Raw genomic sequence first — 17,123 nt, forward strand, 5'->3', positions numbered from 1 at the left:
TTCATTGCTAACTTCACACTACGGCCAGGGACAGGCCAGGGCAGTTAACTAGGGAAAACCTGAATATAATTTGGCCCTCAAAATCCGCTGACACCCTACAAGGTGAGCCAAGGTGTGGACTATGGTATCTGCCCTGGAGTAGTGTTGTTGACATCCTGGACTCTATCGACAAAAGAGTCATTTGGTGTACTGTCCCCTTTCTCTGTTCATTCCTGTTTCTATTGTAATGGGCCATGTTCCTCCCTACTAATTGCTATTTCCTCATTAACAGTCCAGCCCATGCCAGCATGCAAAGCAGACTTTAAGTAGGGATGTTGTTGTTGGCACTCCATCGCTTACGACGAGGGCAGGGTTCCAGTTGATCCAATCAACGGAACAGCCTGCTCGTGAAATTAACGTGCAAGTGGCTGAGCACTCCACAGACACGTGTACCCTTAACGTAGTTCTCGGGGATATTCAGCGTGACAGTGTGTGTGACAAGGCTGACCCTTTGAATTACAGGCACACCAGAAACAGGAAGTAAGAGTGAGAGAAAGTTGTGGTGAAAGAGTACAGCAGAGTTCGCCAACATTCCCTGGCCGGAGCCTAGTGGAGCTTTAGGTGTTTTCGCTCAATAAACACTCACAACGCCTGGTCTGGGAATCGAAACTGCGATCCTATGACCGCGAGTCTGCCACCCTAATCACTGGGCCATTGCACTCCCACAAGGATGTTTATATATATATATATATATATATATATATATATCATCATCATCATCATCGTTATTTAACATCCACTTTCCTTGCTGGCATCGGTTGGATGGTTTGACAGGAGCTGGCTTGGCAGAAGACTGCACCGAGCTTCACTGTATGTATGTATATGTGTATATATACATATGTGTGTGTGTGGAATGCTCAGCCACTTGCATGTTAATTTCATGAACCGGCTGTTCTGTTAATCTGATAAACTGGAACACTGATCAACATAACCGGTGGAGCGCCAGTTAAGAAACAAGTGAAGAAGGGCACTATGTGAGGTCTTAGGATCCGGTCAACGTAGTGCTGCACTGTAATGCTATTTCCTCTGCCTGCACCAACATTTTGGAACACATGGGGCCCAGTTCTCAGATTCAGGCCTATAGCACCCCAAGCTATGATGCTTTGGCCACCCCCACTGTCTCTCTCTCTCTCTATTACACATGCATCTCCGTGGCATTAACCCCTCCTACACCACACCCTCACTCTGCCATCCGAGGTGGAAACGCAGAGAAGACTATCAACTTTCATTGTTGATGCCGGTAGTGTCGGGGCTGTGTAGCCCACTGTAGTCATGCCTGATGGTGGCAGGTGGTGAGGACTGGCCCTTGAGCAGAACAATGGCAATGCAGGTTCTTGGTCAACATTATATTGTGTCATCAGTGTCTAACACCCATGTAGAAATCTCCCTCATTGGCTCATATTTTCATATATATATACATACATATAGGCGTAGGAGTGGCTGTGTGGTAAGTAGCTTGCTTACCAACCACATGGTTCCGGATTCAGTCCCACTGCGTGGCACCTTGGGCAAGTGTCTTCTACTATAGCCTCGGGCCGACCAAAGCCTTGTGAGTGGATTTGGTAGACGGAAACTGAAAGAAGCCTGTTGTATATATGTATATATATGCGTATGTGTTTGTCCCCCCAACATCGCTTGACAACCGATGCTGGTGTGTTTAGGTCCCCGTCACTTAGCAGTTCGGCAAAAGAGACTGATAGAATAAGTACTAGGCTTCTAAAGAATAAGTCCTGGGGTTGATTTGCTCAACTAAAGGTGGTGCTCCAGCATGGCCACAGTCGAAAGACTGAAACAAGTAAAAGAGTAAAGAGTATACATAGGACAGTAGATGTGTGATTTGTGGGAGGTACAGCTGTTATTTCTAGCAGGTCTCTTTTGATGGTTTGTTTGCAAGAAACTCATGTCCCTGCTTGTGTCTTCTTTCCTCTCTTTTAGCCATGGATTGATGATGAACAGAACATTCACCCAATTTATAACCGCAAAAAGAAGCGACCAGCTTCGTCCATCTCTGAAGTTCTTGAAGTAATGGAACTAATGAGGAAGGCCAAAGGTAAGTTCCAAACAACACCTTTCTTCCACTTTGTTCATTTACCAATGGCAGCTGACAGCCAACGAGCAAACATGTATGTGTGTGTGTGTATGTATGTGTGTGTGTGTATGCATGTGTGTGTGTATATATATATATATATATATATATATATATATATATAACACGAAGGAGTCATACCCAATGACTGGTGTAGCAGCACCATAGTCAACTGCTACAAAGGTAAAGGTGACGCTTTAGATACAAATAATTACAGAGGCATCAAGCTGTTAGATCAGGTTATGAAAGTTACAGAGAGGGTCATAGCCCAACTAATTAGGGAGTGAATCAATTTAGATGAGATGCAGTTTGGGTTCATGCCAGGTAAAAGCACTACTGATGCCTTATTTCTAGTGAGACAGCTGCAGGAGAAATACCTAGCCAAGGATAAACCTCTGTACCTGGCTTTCGTTGACATGGAGAAAGCCTTTGACAGGGTCCCCCGATCCCTTATCTGGTTGTCAATGAGGAAACTTGGGATAGAAGAATGGTTAGTGAGAACTGTGCGAGCCATGTACAGAGATGCTGCCAGTAAGGTGAGGGTTGGAAATGAGTACAGCAATGAATTCCGGGTAGAGGTAGGGGTCCACCAAGGTTCCGTCCTCAGCCCCCTCTTATTTATCATAGTCCTCCAGGCAATCACAGAGGAGTTCAAGACAGGTTGCCCCTGGGAGCTCCTCTATGCTGATGACCTTGCCCTAATTGCAGAGTCACTATCAGAACTAGAGGAGAAGTTTCAGGTGTGGAAGCAAGGTCTAGAATTGAAGGGCCTTAGAGTAAACCTAGCTAAAACCAAAATCCTAATAAGTAGGAAGGTAGATAAAACACAAACCCCTTCAGGTAGATGGCCCTGCTCAGTATGCAGAAAAGGAGTAGGTAGTAACTCTATAAGATGTACCCGGTGCAAGCTATGGACACATAAGAGGTGCAGCAACATCAAAGGCAGGTTAACTAGGAAGTTAGTTTTTGTTTGTGGCAGATGTTCAGGTGCAATAAAGACTGTAAACAAACAGGAAACAACTTCTATCTCATTCCAGGGTGAAAAACTAGAGGTAGTCGATAGCTTCCACTATCTGGGCGACCAAGTTAGTAGTGGGGGTGGGTGCGCTGAAAGTGTAGCTGCTAGAATAAGAATAGCCTGGGCAAAGTTTAGAGAGCTCTTACCCCTGCTGGAGACAAAGGGACTCTCATTCAGAGTAAAAGGCAGACTGTATGACGCATGTGTACGAACAGCCATGCTACATGGCAGTGAAACATGGGCTGTAACTGCTGAGGACATACGTAAGCTCGCAAGGAATGAAGCCAGTATGCGCCGTTGGATGTTTAATGTCAATGTGAATACCCGTCAGAGTGTAAGTATCTTGAGAGAAAAGCTGAACATTAGAAGCATCAGTTGTGGTGTGCAAGAGAGACGATTGCGCTGGTATGGACATGTGGTGAGAATGGATGAGGATAGCTGCGTGAAAAAGTGCCACACCCTAACAGTTGAGGGAACCCGTGGAAGAGGTAGGCCCAGGAAGACCTGGGCTGAGGTTGTGAGGCAAGACCTTCGTACATTGGGCCTCACCGAGGCGATGACTACTGACTGAGACCTTTGGAAATGTGCTGTGCGTGAGAAGACCCGGCAAGCCAAGTAAGATCGTTGCCAGGGCCCCTGGACTGGCTCTTGTGTGGGTGGCACATAAGATGCACCATTTTGTGCATGGCTGTTGCCAGTACCGCCTGACTGGCCTCCGTAGGATTTTCGAGCGAGATCGTTGCCAGTGCCCCTGAACTCGCTTGTGCGGGTGGCACATAAAAGACACCATTTCGAGCGTGGCCGTTGCCAGTATCGCCTGACTGGCCTTCGTGCAGGTGACACGTAAAAGCACCTACTACACTCTCTGAGTGGTTGGCGTTAGGAAGGGCATCCAGCTGTAGAAACTCTGCCAAATTTAGATTGGAGCCTGGTGTTGCCATCCGGTTTCACCAGTCCTCAGTCAAGTCGTCCAACCCATGCTAGCATGGAAAGCAGACGTTAAACGATGATGATGATGATGATGATATATATATATATATATATATATAGTTATGTGGAGAATGGAGAACTATAATTATAAACTGCGGTTTAGACAATAAATTACCTGCCTCTGGATACCTTCTAACGAAGACGATACCCACACAAGTAATTCCCAGGAGTGCCTCTGGATTTAAACATCCCCTGGTTGCTTGGCTACTTCAGACTACCCCTGAAATATTGAAGCAATCCTATCATTTACCTATATATATATATATATATATATATATATATATATATACATTTATGAATTTCTATATTTTGGGACAGTCATGCCAAATAAATACATTCATTCTTCACTTCACTTGTTTATTACTGCTCTCAAGTCCATTGTCTGGAAATCTTTAGTCACACATCTGTGACCTCTTCAGCGATACTTTCTGTCCTCGTATGTACACTTGCTCTGCTTAGTCCATTCTAATGTTTCATGTGGTGGCACCAATGCACAAAACTTTCAGAGTTTGAGTCACTCTGTTGTTTCTGCTAAATATTAATAAGACTACATAGATATGTACATATACAGTTGCAGGCAAGGCTGTGTGGTAAGAAGTTTGCTTCTCAACTACATGGTTCTGGGTTCAGTCCCACTGCAAAGCATCTTGGGCAAGTGTCTTCTACAATAGCATTGGGCTGATCAAAGCCTTGTCAGTGGATTTGCTAGACGGAAACTGAAAGAAGCCCATTATGTATATAGAGAGTGATTGAAAAGTAACCCCATATTTTAAAACACTTATAATTTATTTATTATTTTTAGAGAAAATGAATATGTGAAGAAAGCGTATAGCATGGAGTTTTATTTAAAATTTGATATGGGTCCCAGCATTCACCACCAGCTTCTCAAGCCACCTGGGAACTGCATCAACTGATTTCATCAGGAACTCTTGTAGGATGGAAGACATAACTTCTTGTATTCATCCTTCAAGTTCTTCCAAAGTCTTTGGTTTGGTAGAGTAGACTTGCTCCTTGAAGCAACCCCAAAGAAAAAAGTCACAGGGTGTTAAATCAGGCTTTCTGGCTAATCATGCGGACCTCGACGACCCATCCATTTCCCAGGGATGTGGGCATTCAGCCATTTATCAACAACTATAGCAAAAAGTAGAAAGGTGGGAGGGCCACCAGTTGGAGTGGCACGACCTAGTGGATAAATGGATGTTATATGTTTGGGGCATGGTTTTGTGATCCTTAAAAACAAAAATAATCCCTTTTTCTCTCTTCTAGAATTGGGTATTGACCCTGATGCTGACATCTCAATGCCAAATACCCAGAACCCTCTTCAGCAAACTGTTGATGGCATAATGGAAGATTCCGGAGAAAGCAAAGCTACACGCAGCCCTAATCTTGTAAGTAGCACCACAGTAAAAGGAAAAAGAGAAAAAAGAAAAGAAAAAAAACCCGAAAGAAATTCTTTATTTTTTTATTTTTTGTCAACTATTAATCAATGTTTCTATTTTATCTTTTTTTTTTTTGCTTCGTGTCTGTCTTTCTATGTATGCGTTTCGCAGCACCAAACACCCTTGTCCAAAGAGTTCACAACTGCACCAGATTATCTAAATCTTTCTAGAACTTCCGATCCGCAGCTAATCTTGCTATGACTTTCATTACTGACATAATTGAAGATGTCCAACGTCTCAGACATTCTCACCCTCAACGTTGGTCGGATTTTCTCTCCAACCAGCTTCTTCACTCAGAAACCAGGATTGATCCCCTTGCTTGTATGATTTATCCTGTTCTCTTCACCGAGGGTCCAAATAGGTTATGTCTTGTGTTGGTCATCTAGAGGTCACATGATCACGTATCCAGCCAATGAAACTGGGGTGAGTCCTATTTCTTGAATGATTCAAAAGTGCCAGCTCAGACTTTTTGGCTATGCTTCTGAGTTGGACCCTGCTTATGCTTTCTTCACTAAGGGTCCAACTGGGTTGATAGCTCATGCTGGCCGGCCACATACCACATGACCCTGAATCTTGGATGCATCTTATTCCCTCTATGATTCAGGCTGTTTGGCCATTTTGCTCAATATTACAAGTTAGACCTTGCTTATTGGGTTCTCTTCACTGGGGGTCTAACTGGGTTTGCAGCTCACATTGGTCAATCTCATACCACATGATCATGTACCCAACATCTCTGCTCAGAAACTGGGATCCGTCTTGTTGCTTGGATGATTCGGGAGTGCAAGCTCAGGCTGTTTGGCCCTGTTGCTTGATTTTTTCAAGTTAGCCCCTGTTTATTGGGTTCTCTTCATTGAGGGTCTAACTGGGTTTGCAGCTCACATTGGTCAATCTCATACCACATGATCATGTACCCAACATCTCTGCTCAGAAACTGGGATCCGTCTTGTTGCTTGGATGATTCGGGAGTGCAAGCTCAGGCTGTTTGGCCCTGTTGCTTGATTTTTTCAAGTTAGCCCCTGTTTATTGGGTTCTCTTCATTGAGGGTCCAACTGGGTTTGCGGCTCACATTGGTCAATCTCATACCACATGATCATGTACCCAACATCTCTGCTCAGAAACTGGGATCCGTCTTGTTGCTTGGATGATTCGGGAGTGCAAGCTCAGGCTGTTTGGCCCTGTTGCTTGATTTTTTTCAAGTTAGCCCCTGTTTATTGGGTTCTCTTCATTGAGGGTCCAACTGGGTTTGCAGCTCACATTGGTCAACCACGTGGACACAGTAGATGAGGAGGGATCCCGTAAAGGTGAGGACTGACAGGAACTCTACTGGACGGATCACCTGAGAGGACCCAAGAGCATACCATGACTGAAACAAGTAAAAGAATATCCACAATAAAATCCAGTTTTGTATAGAAATGTATCTATAGATATGTGTGTATATATGTGTGTATGGTGGCATAGAAGTACCAAGGTTTATATATGGATGTGCAGTGATCAAGGAGAATACGTCTGACTAACTATACACAGAGGGTGGCACACGACAAATGCTACTGAAGCCCAGTGGCACACGCACGTTTCATCGCATCATCTTAAGGAGAATGTTTCCTCATCGATTTCTTCTCAGCCCCAAAAGCGGTCAGCTGACCTTAACAAGGTTCAAACAGAATTATGAGTGTGAATAGAGATTGGCTTGACCAGGTATAATGACAGATTATTATGTCACATGACGAAGTAAGCATCATCACCATCATACATGTGTCCATATATATATATATATATATACATATATATATACATATAAATACATATATATATATATATATATATATATATATATATATATATATATATATATATATATATATATATATATGTATATATATATTAGTTTATGTATATATTAATATTATCTCAGTTTTAAAAAAACCTTTGATAATGTAAATATGTTAATAGTTACCATGGGTAGCAAAATTACACTAAAAAAAACAAGATATCACAGCTGTTTTATAGGTAGAGATACCAAGTTAAAGTGATACATTTTGAGAAGATATGGATAATAATAATAAATGGAGCAAAACACATATAAATAAAAGTTCCTTTAATTCCTACACATGTTTCAAAATATATGAGAGCTCTTCTACAAAGAAGTAAGAGCTGCTGGAATTCCACATATATTCATCTTCAGGGAATCAACATATAAAAGCAAGACAAATGCAAAATGATGAGGTAACTTATGAGCTAAGATGTTACATGGCCAAGTAACATCTTTGTAGGAGAGCTCTCATATATTTTGAAACATGTGTAGGAATTAAAGGAACTTTTATTTATATGCGTTTTCGTCCATTTATTATTATTATTCATATATATATATTATTCATATATATATATATATATATATATATATATATATATCAATAATAATAATAAATGGAGCAAAATGCATATAAATAAAAGTTCCTTTAATTCCTATATATATATATATATATATATATATGTATATATTTATATGTATATATATATGTATATATTTATATGTATATATATATGTATATATTTATATATATATATATGTATATATTGCATATATCAGCAGCAGCAGCAGCAGACGTTAAATGATGATGATGATATATACAATATATATATATATATATATATATATATATATATATATATATATATATATATGCATACACATATACACATAATAAATGTATATGTATTTTTAGTAACAATCAATAAAAACAGCAGATTGAACTTGCTGTTTGTAGTGGAAAATGTAATGTTTTGGATTAAGTCCTTCTTCACAGCAAAGGTTGGCAGGAGAGAAATTACTGAAAAATGGTTTTATGTCAGCAAAACAAATTTTTTTTTTTTAAATGGAGAATGTAAAAACTCTTCTGTTTCGAATGGTTTCTGTTACAGCCTTGAGTGTTGAATAATAGTTTAAGATTTTGGTAGGCACAGACTATGGAAGGCCCACCGTGCATGTATGTATGTATGTCAGGTTCACTACTATGAGGTAGTGAGTTCAAATTCCTGGACTGAGCTGTGTGTTGTGTTCTTGAGCAAGACACTTTATTTCACATTGCTGCAGTTCACTCAGCTGTAGAAACGAGTTGTGATGTTGTCGGCCCCTTTGCCTTTTCCTTGGATACCATCAGTGGCGTGGAGAAGGGGAGGCTGGTATGCATGGGGGACTGCTGGTCTTCCATAAAACAACCTTGTCCGAACTTGTGGCAAGGAGGGGAACTTTCTGCTTGCAACTCCATAGTCATTCGTGACTGATGGGTGTCCCCTCGATGTGTGTATAATACTATGTATGTACGTACATACCTGTGTGTTAAGAAGCTTACTTGCCAACCAAATGGCTCCAGGTTCAGTCCTACTACATGGCACCTTGAGCAAGTGTCTTCAGTTCTAACCTCCAGCCAACCAAAGACTTGTGAGAGTGGATTTGGTAGATGGAAACTCTAAGAAGCCTGTTGTATGTGTGTGTATATATATATATATATATATATATATATATATAACCACCTACACTTTTTTCTGCAAAATAGGGGTAGTTTATTCTTTTCAGGCTATATTATTAGCATTGTCCTGTGTTTGAGAATATATATATATATATATATATATATATACAAACATACACATATCTACATACATATGCATACACTCGCATATATATAACCCTATACATATACAGATACACATGTATTTACATACACACACACACACACACACACACACACACACACATACACACATAAATATCCCCTCCATCACCCCACCACCTCCCAATTCCATCCCCAATCAAGTATCTTGATCTGACCGTTCGTTATTTCCTTTCAGCCCTTTTTCATCAACATCCTTTCACTCCCATACTGATTAACAAACCCCAAACCCCACCCAAACCCCATATATAGAATCACAAAGCTCTAAGTTCTCCAGAAAATTTAACAACAAATTTTTTTTTTAATTTCTCCACTCAAGTTAACAAAGAACTTAGTAGATCTACAAACTAAATTTATTTCTTTTACTTGTTTTAGTCATTTGACTGTGGCCATGCTGGAGCACTGCCTTTAGTCAAGCAAATCGACCCCAGGACTTATTCTTTGTAAGCCTAGTACTTATACTATCGGTCTCTTTCTGCCGAACCGCTAAGTTACCGGGATGTAAACACACCAACATTGGTTGTCAAGCGATGGTGGGGGGACAGGCTTTTCTTCTATAATATTTTCAATATTTTCTTCTATAATTAATATTATTTTCACTTGTTGCTGTTGTTGTTGTTGCTGTTGTTTGTGCCATTTTGAAATTTTTTGTTTTTCCCCCCATAGGATTCTTCTGAGTCCGACTCTGTCAAGACTCTGAGTACAATCGATGTGTTTGAAGATTATGTGGATAGAGTATTAGATATGGACATTAACTCCGTATGTAGCTCACAGGTTTGTAAATACCACCCCCACACAACACTCTGCCCCTCAAGCATAATATCAATAATAACTCTCATCTTATGTTGTTGTTTTTAACATCTTCTCATCCGATGGCTTCAACTCTGTCTATCTATCTCTCTTCTCTCTCTCTCTCTCTCTCTCTCTCTCTCAGTTACTGATTCTTTCCAAAACATTGTCATCACCACCCAACTGTCTCCCACACTTATATCTCACTTCTCACAAATCACCTTCCTGCCCTCCTTCCCATGTTACTTATATCATCGTCATCGTCAAGATCCCTTATCTGATGCAGTTGTGATGCTACCCCAGATGCTTTCATAGTCAGTTGTTGCCACTGGTCTCAGTTCTCTGTCATGCATAGCAGGTTCACTGAGCTGCGACCTGTCCAGTCCTTGATGTTGTTGAGCCAGAATTTTCTCTGTTGGCCCCTCTTTTACCCTCCATCAACCGCTGTGCCCTGAAGAATGCATTTGAACAAGGACTTGTGACAGAGTGGTTCCTGTCTACCAGGGTATTTGTTGACTTGGTGCCACCTGAAAAAAGCCGTTTGCTTTGTGCCCTGTGTATGAGATGTGCAGCAGCCTTGTACTCAAATCGCTGGATTCTTTGCTGCAGGTCAACTGTAAGAGTCCAGTTCTCACACCCATACAGAAAGATCAAAGTCGCCGGGGACTAGTACACAATGAATCTTGTTGGAAAACTAATAGAATTACTTTCCCATATGGTCATGGTAGGAGAGGCCAGGCTAAGTCTTGTTATCTCTTTTTGAGATCTGCCATCAAGTGGATTCTAAGTTCTCGAAGGTGTTCACTGCATTAAGTCTCTATCTGTTTAGCCTGATGCCAGTTGCTGTATTTCGGTTGTTATTCTTAACCAGGACCAGGCTATTTTTGAGCTGATCTCCATTCTGGAAGCTCTTCATACTTTTTCCAATTTGGTGCTGAGCTTCTGTAGTTTTGCTTCATTGCTTCCTAAAAGGTCAATATCATCAACAGGAGCACAGACTGGAAATGGATTGACCTCCAACGGTCACTCTCCACATGACTTATATTTTAATATGCTTCTTATTGCAATTGCTGACCAACAGAAATACTGTCTGTACAGTCCTAGCAACCCACACATTACTTCACTCCATTTGTAATGCCCTGAGTGACAATCCAATCTCTCCCTCAACAAACTCCCTACTGTCTTTAAAATAGTCATAGAATATTATATGGAGCATAATATGAACATAAGGGTTCTCCTGCAGGGGCTGAAATATTACACATCACTATCACCACTTCTGTTCCTTCATATGATTTTCCATGTATTCATGTATTGGGTACTTCCACTTCAACACAACAACACTTCTCTATAAGTCATGGTCTTTTGTCATTAGTCTTTGTAGATCTCAATCTCTTCTATCGACATTTACCAATTTACCTCTTTTTTCTTTACTTTTGCCCCTCTGCTACACCTGGTTCCTTCCATTTGGAACACTTCTCCCTTCTCTAGACATCTGACATCCTCCTTTTCTCTAAATATATACATATATATATAAATATATACATATATATAACAATATATATATATATATATATATATATATATATATATATATATATATATATATATATACATACATACACACACATATATGAGGGGTTACCCAAAAGAAATCGGAAATGTTATTTGTAGGACAAACCTGTCTTAGTACAGACTTCTACTGCTAGAAGCCACTTGATGCGACCCTCAGGCATCAGTCAGTAGTGTCGACTGATGTCATACTGTCATGTGGTGCATCATTGTTTTGCAGTACTTCTTCCCTGTCCTGTTCATCGATTTTTGCATTGGATGAAAGGAAGGAACAATGTACTTCCATGAAATTCTGTTTGCTGCTTGGGAAAACACCAAAATAACAGTTGCCATGCTTCAAACATTTTACAAAGATGCTGCCATGAGCAAAACACAAGTTTATGAGTGGTTTTCATGCTTTAGGAATGGTCCTTTGTCGCTTGAAGATAAATCTCATTGAGAGCAACCAAATGAATAAAAACATCAGGAAAATTCCTGAACTGAACTTGAAGGACCATCACTGTACAATTAACGAAATTGTTGATATGATTCGAGTGTCTTGGAGCTTCTGCCAACGAATTTTGAGTGAGGAATTGCAAATGCCAAGAGTTGCAGCAAAATTTGTGCCTCACTTGCTCAAGCAAGATGAAAAACAGTCATGACTGAATGCATGTCGTGAACTGAAAGAACAGCTGGAAGTTGATTTGAACCTTTTCCTGAAGGTCATTAATGGTTACGAAAGCTGGCACAACAGCTATGACCTGGAAACGAAGCTACAATCAAGTCACTGGAAGCATTCAATGTTACCATGCCCCCCCACCCAAAAAGCACGTTAAGTGAAGTCCAATGTTAAGACGATGCTGGTGTGTTTCGTCAATACAAAACGAATTGTCCGCCCAGAATTTGTTCCTCCTGGTCAGACTGTTAACCAGACATTTTACTTGACAGTTCTGAAGTGTTTGCGAGACGTGGTGAGACAAAAATGCCATAAATTTTGGCAAAATGGAGAGCGGTGGTTTCATGCCAACAATGCACCAGCACACAATGCCTTGAGTGTGAGACAGTTTTTGAAAACAAATCTGAAACCAATGCCTTGCTTCAAATGGAGAATACTTTGAAGCTAATAAACATGTAATCATTTTAAAACCAAGTGAATAAAATAATATTGCAAAATTCCACTTTCTTTTGGGTATCCCCCCACCCTCATATATATAGATATATATGTGTGTGTGTGTGTGTGTATGTATGTATATAACATGTCCATACTTGCAGAATCATCTCTCATGCACTCGGCACCTGATTCCTCTTTTATCTCGGTTCACAGGGTTTCCAGTTTTCATGCACACTAACATTCCAGATCTGGTGGAATCATTGCTTCGATCATTGCTTTCCAACTTTTTCTAATCTTCTGCATTCAACAGCAATGCTATGCTACCATGTAGCAATGCTATGCTACCATGTAGCATTGCATTGCTGTATGCATGCAAACCTACACCTTACCCCTCACTCTGGGAGAGAAACCCTTTGGTTGCCAAGTGAGTTAACAGCTCCTTGAATTTCTCCATCTTCTTCTTACTTTGGTCACCACAGCTTTGAAGACACCCACTTCTGCTGTTAATCAAATTACCCAGGTAATAAAATCTGTCAACTTCTTCTAGGAATCCTTCCAAACATTTCACAAATTATGTCAGATGCTTCCTCTTGCTACTGCTGTTTCTATTCATGCATCTACCAAAATACGGAACCAATAATCCATGCTTGTCCCTCCATTACACTCTTGTGTGTTCATTGTTGAAAATGGGTACCTTATGGTATTTCTACTTAATCCTTTACTGCTTATCAAACATGGTACTTGGGTCCTATCTTCTTCCTTCTTAACAAAAAATTTCATTCTTTGCTAGATTCTCTGTGAGGTCTCTTCATTCTAGTTCTGTTTCTTTGTTTGGAATTTCTTCACTAAACCTTTAAATGTTTCAGCGATGAGACCGTGGTCCTTAGTATAAAGAATTTCTCACAAATTTCTGCAGTTGGATCTCAGTCATCAATATAAAAGAGATCCCACAGATGACTAACCTTAAACACTGATGGTTTGTCTTCAAGGATTATAATAAACAAAACATGGCACGGAACTAAATGCTGCATATAAAATTCTGGTTGAACTCATAAGTTAACTCGCCACTGAGTATCTGATCAAATCCCTACTTAGTGGAAATAGAGGATGGTAATTTCTTTCACTATGACATTTACTGTAGGCATTTGTTTTCTTTCTCTATCTAAAAAACTTCAATTTTGTTAAGAATTTTGTAAATCATTCAGTACCTTATCTTTAACATCTATGTCAAAATCGATTCATGACTTGCAAAGATCTCAAAAGTAATTTGTCTATCCCTAGTTTTTCTTTGCAACCTGTTGCATGCATTCTTCATATTTGTGACTTACTCTTCAGGGTAAGAGTAAAACCACTTGGAGAAGGAAGAACATGTTGATGATATTCTGACCTGATGATGCTCAGAAAGACATTTCATCCAGATGACTTCTCTACCTCATCAATTGCACTATAATGCCTCTGTAGTATTTTTTATTTCCATTAATTTTAATGGCACTTTAAGAAAACTAGAACGAAAGTAACATAAAATGAGGTAAGGGAGGTAACTGGAATGACACAATGCTGTCGATTTTGACATAGATGTTAAAGATGAGGTACTGAATGATTTACAAAATTCTTAACAAAATTGAAGTTTTTTTAGATGGAGAAAGAAAACAAATACCTACAGTAAATGTCACAGTGAAATAAATTACCATCCTCTATCTCCACTAAGTAGGGATTTGATCAGATACTCAGGATGTATTTACATTCATGAATGCATTTTGAAAAACTTCCGGTTGAAGAATACTCTTCAGGATAATCTGTCCCTTGGTTAAGTGAAGCCTGTACATCCAATTCCTGTTCAAATATGGCTTGCTTTGGTCGATCAATATTCTGTGTAACATACCATAAAATGCAGTGTATTCATAGAATGACTGACTACCATTGTAATGTTTTGACATCCTCAAAGAGCATTTGTGGTTCTTCAGTTCAGTCACATACCTGTGTGTATATATGAATGTGTGTGTTTGTATGTATGTATGTGTGTCTATCTGTGTGTGTGTGTGTGTGTATATATATATATATATATATATATATATATATATATATATATATATATATATATATATATATATAATGTTATGATAAAAAACACAATCCTTGTTAAATGCAGCTACTCAGGGTTTCAATATTCGAAACATCAATTTGTTTTGCCATCTTTCAAGCCGAGAACAAGACCATTTGTCTGTTGCTTTTTTAAGCTGATGACACTTAATTAAGGGGCATTGGTAAAAAAAAAAAAAAAAAAAAACAGGGGAGATAACCAATGTAATAACAAACAATGTAAACAAGATGGTAATGTCTTACCATGTGTCTGGTGGCTTATTTTAAAATTCTTCTAAGATGTAGTTTTTAAAATATGGACATCCTGAAAAAATTTTGTTTGTGGAACTTATGTAGTTGTTGGAGGCTCTTGAATCTTTTAAGAAGTAAAGTTTTTCAAGAGAACATATTGAACATCATTTTGACTGTTGCTGTTCCTTTCATCCTTAAGATTCCAGATTAAAGCTGAAAGGGTTGTTGAATATCGTTTATCACAGTGCCTAAAATTAGAAAGATGGTTGTTATATCAGGATTTAAATTTTCCTTCCACGAGTCTGATATAATGTTTAATTTCTGTTTGACTGGTGCCATAGCTTGATGATACCTGTGTTTCATTAACAAGGAGGATATAGCACATTTCTGCCCTGAAGACATTTAGTTTTGTCTCTTCGTGTGCATCTAGAGCAGGCTTGAGTCAAAATCTCTTGCTTAATGATATATGACAATATTATGGGGGGGGGGGGGACAAGAAAAGGGAATTTTATTCATGTGTTTGTTAAAAGATTTTATTGTATATATGGGTTCTTGGAAAGTGGCTATCTACTAAGTGCAAGAATCCTCTACCTACTTTTGTACTAACATCAAGGGAGAAAGGTGGAGTGAACCATAAAACTTTCCAGGACCTATTCTTACGACTTGATGATAGAGGAGGTGGGTTGTGGTTGTAGAAGGTTTTATTGGTAAAGTCACTATCCTGTAGAGCCTTATTATAAAACGGGACTGCCTTTTCGAATATTTCTTTAGAAGAAGAAAGGCATGCAATCCTATGGCTAATGTTTGGAATTCATTTTTTAAATACAGTAGGTGGGTGACAGGGTTGTTTATTGATATATTTAAAGTTCTCATCAATCTTGTGGAAGGTCTTAGAGGAAGTAGTTGTAATTGGGTTAGTATCAATAGAGATTTTATGTTCTAAAGAGTTAAAGATCGAAGTTAATTGCTTTCAAAAGGAATCCACAACTATGTGATAATTCCAAAACAACATCCCAGTGTAGATCGGTGCTATGGTTGGAGAATTTCAACTTTAAATGGTTTAATAAGTATAAATAACCAAATTGCATATATCTGCTGTGATATGAATCCATTGGGACAGCGGAGAGTTCACTTTGGTTGTCTTTTTTGGCCCAAATAGATCCATAGCTAAGTAAGTGTTATGGGAGAATCCTAAACACCTCCATGTGACTGAAGATAGACTAAACCACTTACAATAAATAAGAGCTAAGTGAACTGTCAGGAGTGTAGCTGACGGTGTTAGTTCAACTGTGTTGGTTTACCATGATAGTTTGACATCATCATCATCATCATCGTTTAACGTCCACTTTCCATGCTAGCATGGGTTGGACGATTTGACTGAGGACTGGTGAAACTCGATGGCTACACCAGGCTCCAATCTCATCTGGCAGAGTTTCTACAGCTGGATGCCCTTCCTAACGCCAACATATGTTGGTTTAACATTTGAATTTTGAACATTGAATACGGGGTAGCGTACCTACATTTGAGTTGTATGGAGTGCATTCTGTGTTAATATATATTTCTGTGATAGGTTATTTGTAAGATAACCACAACCAATTATTTCTTTGTGTAAAACCATTTTACACCAGACATGTGTATGTGCACGTCATAACAACAAGAGTCTTACATACATGCATAAGCTGTACTTCATGTTCATCTATGGTTATAAAGAAACCCACTGCCTGGCACCTTGGGCAAGTGTCTTCTCTACTATAGGCACACACAGACACACACATATGTGACAGTGTATCAGTATACATATACGTCACATCTATATTTATGTATACATAATATATATTTAAATACATGTGTTTGTGTGTGTGTGTGCATGCTATATATGGTGTAATCTATCAGAGTAATTTTTCCATATTTATTGTTGTTGTTGTTGCTGCTGTTGTTTTTGTTTGCCATCTTCAAATTTTTTGTTTCCCCTCAGGATTCTTCTGAGTTGCACTCAGCCAAGGCCCTGAGTACACTCGACGAGTACGAAGAATATTTGGATAAAGTCTTAGATACAGAAAATAACTCAATATGTAGCTCTCAGGTTTGTAAAAAAATAAAAAAA

At 39.2% G+C, this 17,123-nt stretch overlaps 1 protein-coding gene across 8 annotated transcripts in view; it reads left to right on the forward strand.

The window, feature by feature from the left end:
- Positions 1-1,684: 1,684 nt before the first annotated feature.
- Positions 1,685-17,123, forward strand: part of LOC106883219 (uncharacterized) — a 26,434-nt gene continuing 10,995 nt past the window's right edge. Inside the window, exons 1-4 of one of the 8 annotated variants that reach the window (XM_089344349.1) lie at positions 1,685-2,089; positions 5,400-5,521; positions 9,907-9,999; positions 16,995-17,102. In XM_089344349.1, coding sequence (XP_089200475.1) covers positions 2,065-2,089; positions 5,400-5,521; positions 9,907-9,999; positions 16,995-17,102 — 348 coding nt within the window. In that variant the 5' untranslated portion in view covers positions 1,685-2,064. Of the gene's footprint in view, positions 2,090-5,399; positions 5,522-9,906; positions 10,015-16,994; positions 17,103-17,123 lie in introns of all 8 variants that reach the window. The other 7 variants (XM_089344347.1, XM_089344350.1, XM_089344348.1 and 4 more) reach the window with 7 other exon arrangements.

The sequence above is a fragment of the Octopus bimaculoides genome, chromosome 28 (genome assembly GCF_046866305.1).
Source record: "Octopus bimaculoides isolate indiv1 chromosome 28, ASM4686630v1, whole genome shotgun sequence".
NCBI lineage: Eukaryota > Metazoa > Mollusca > Cephalopoda > Octopoda > Octopodidae > Octopus > Octopus bimaculoides.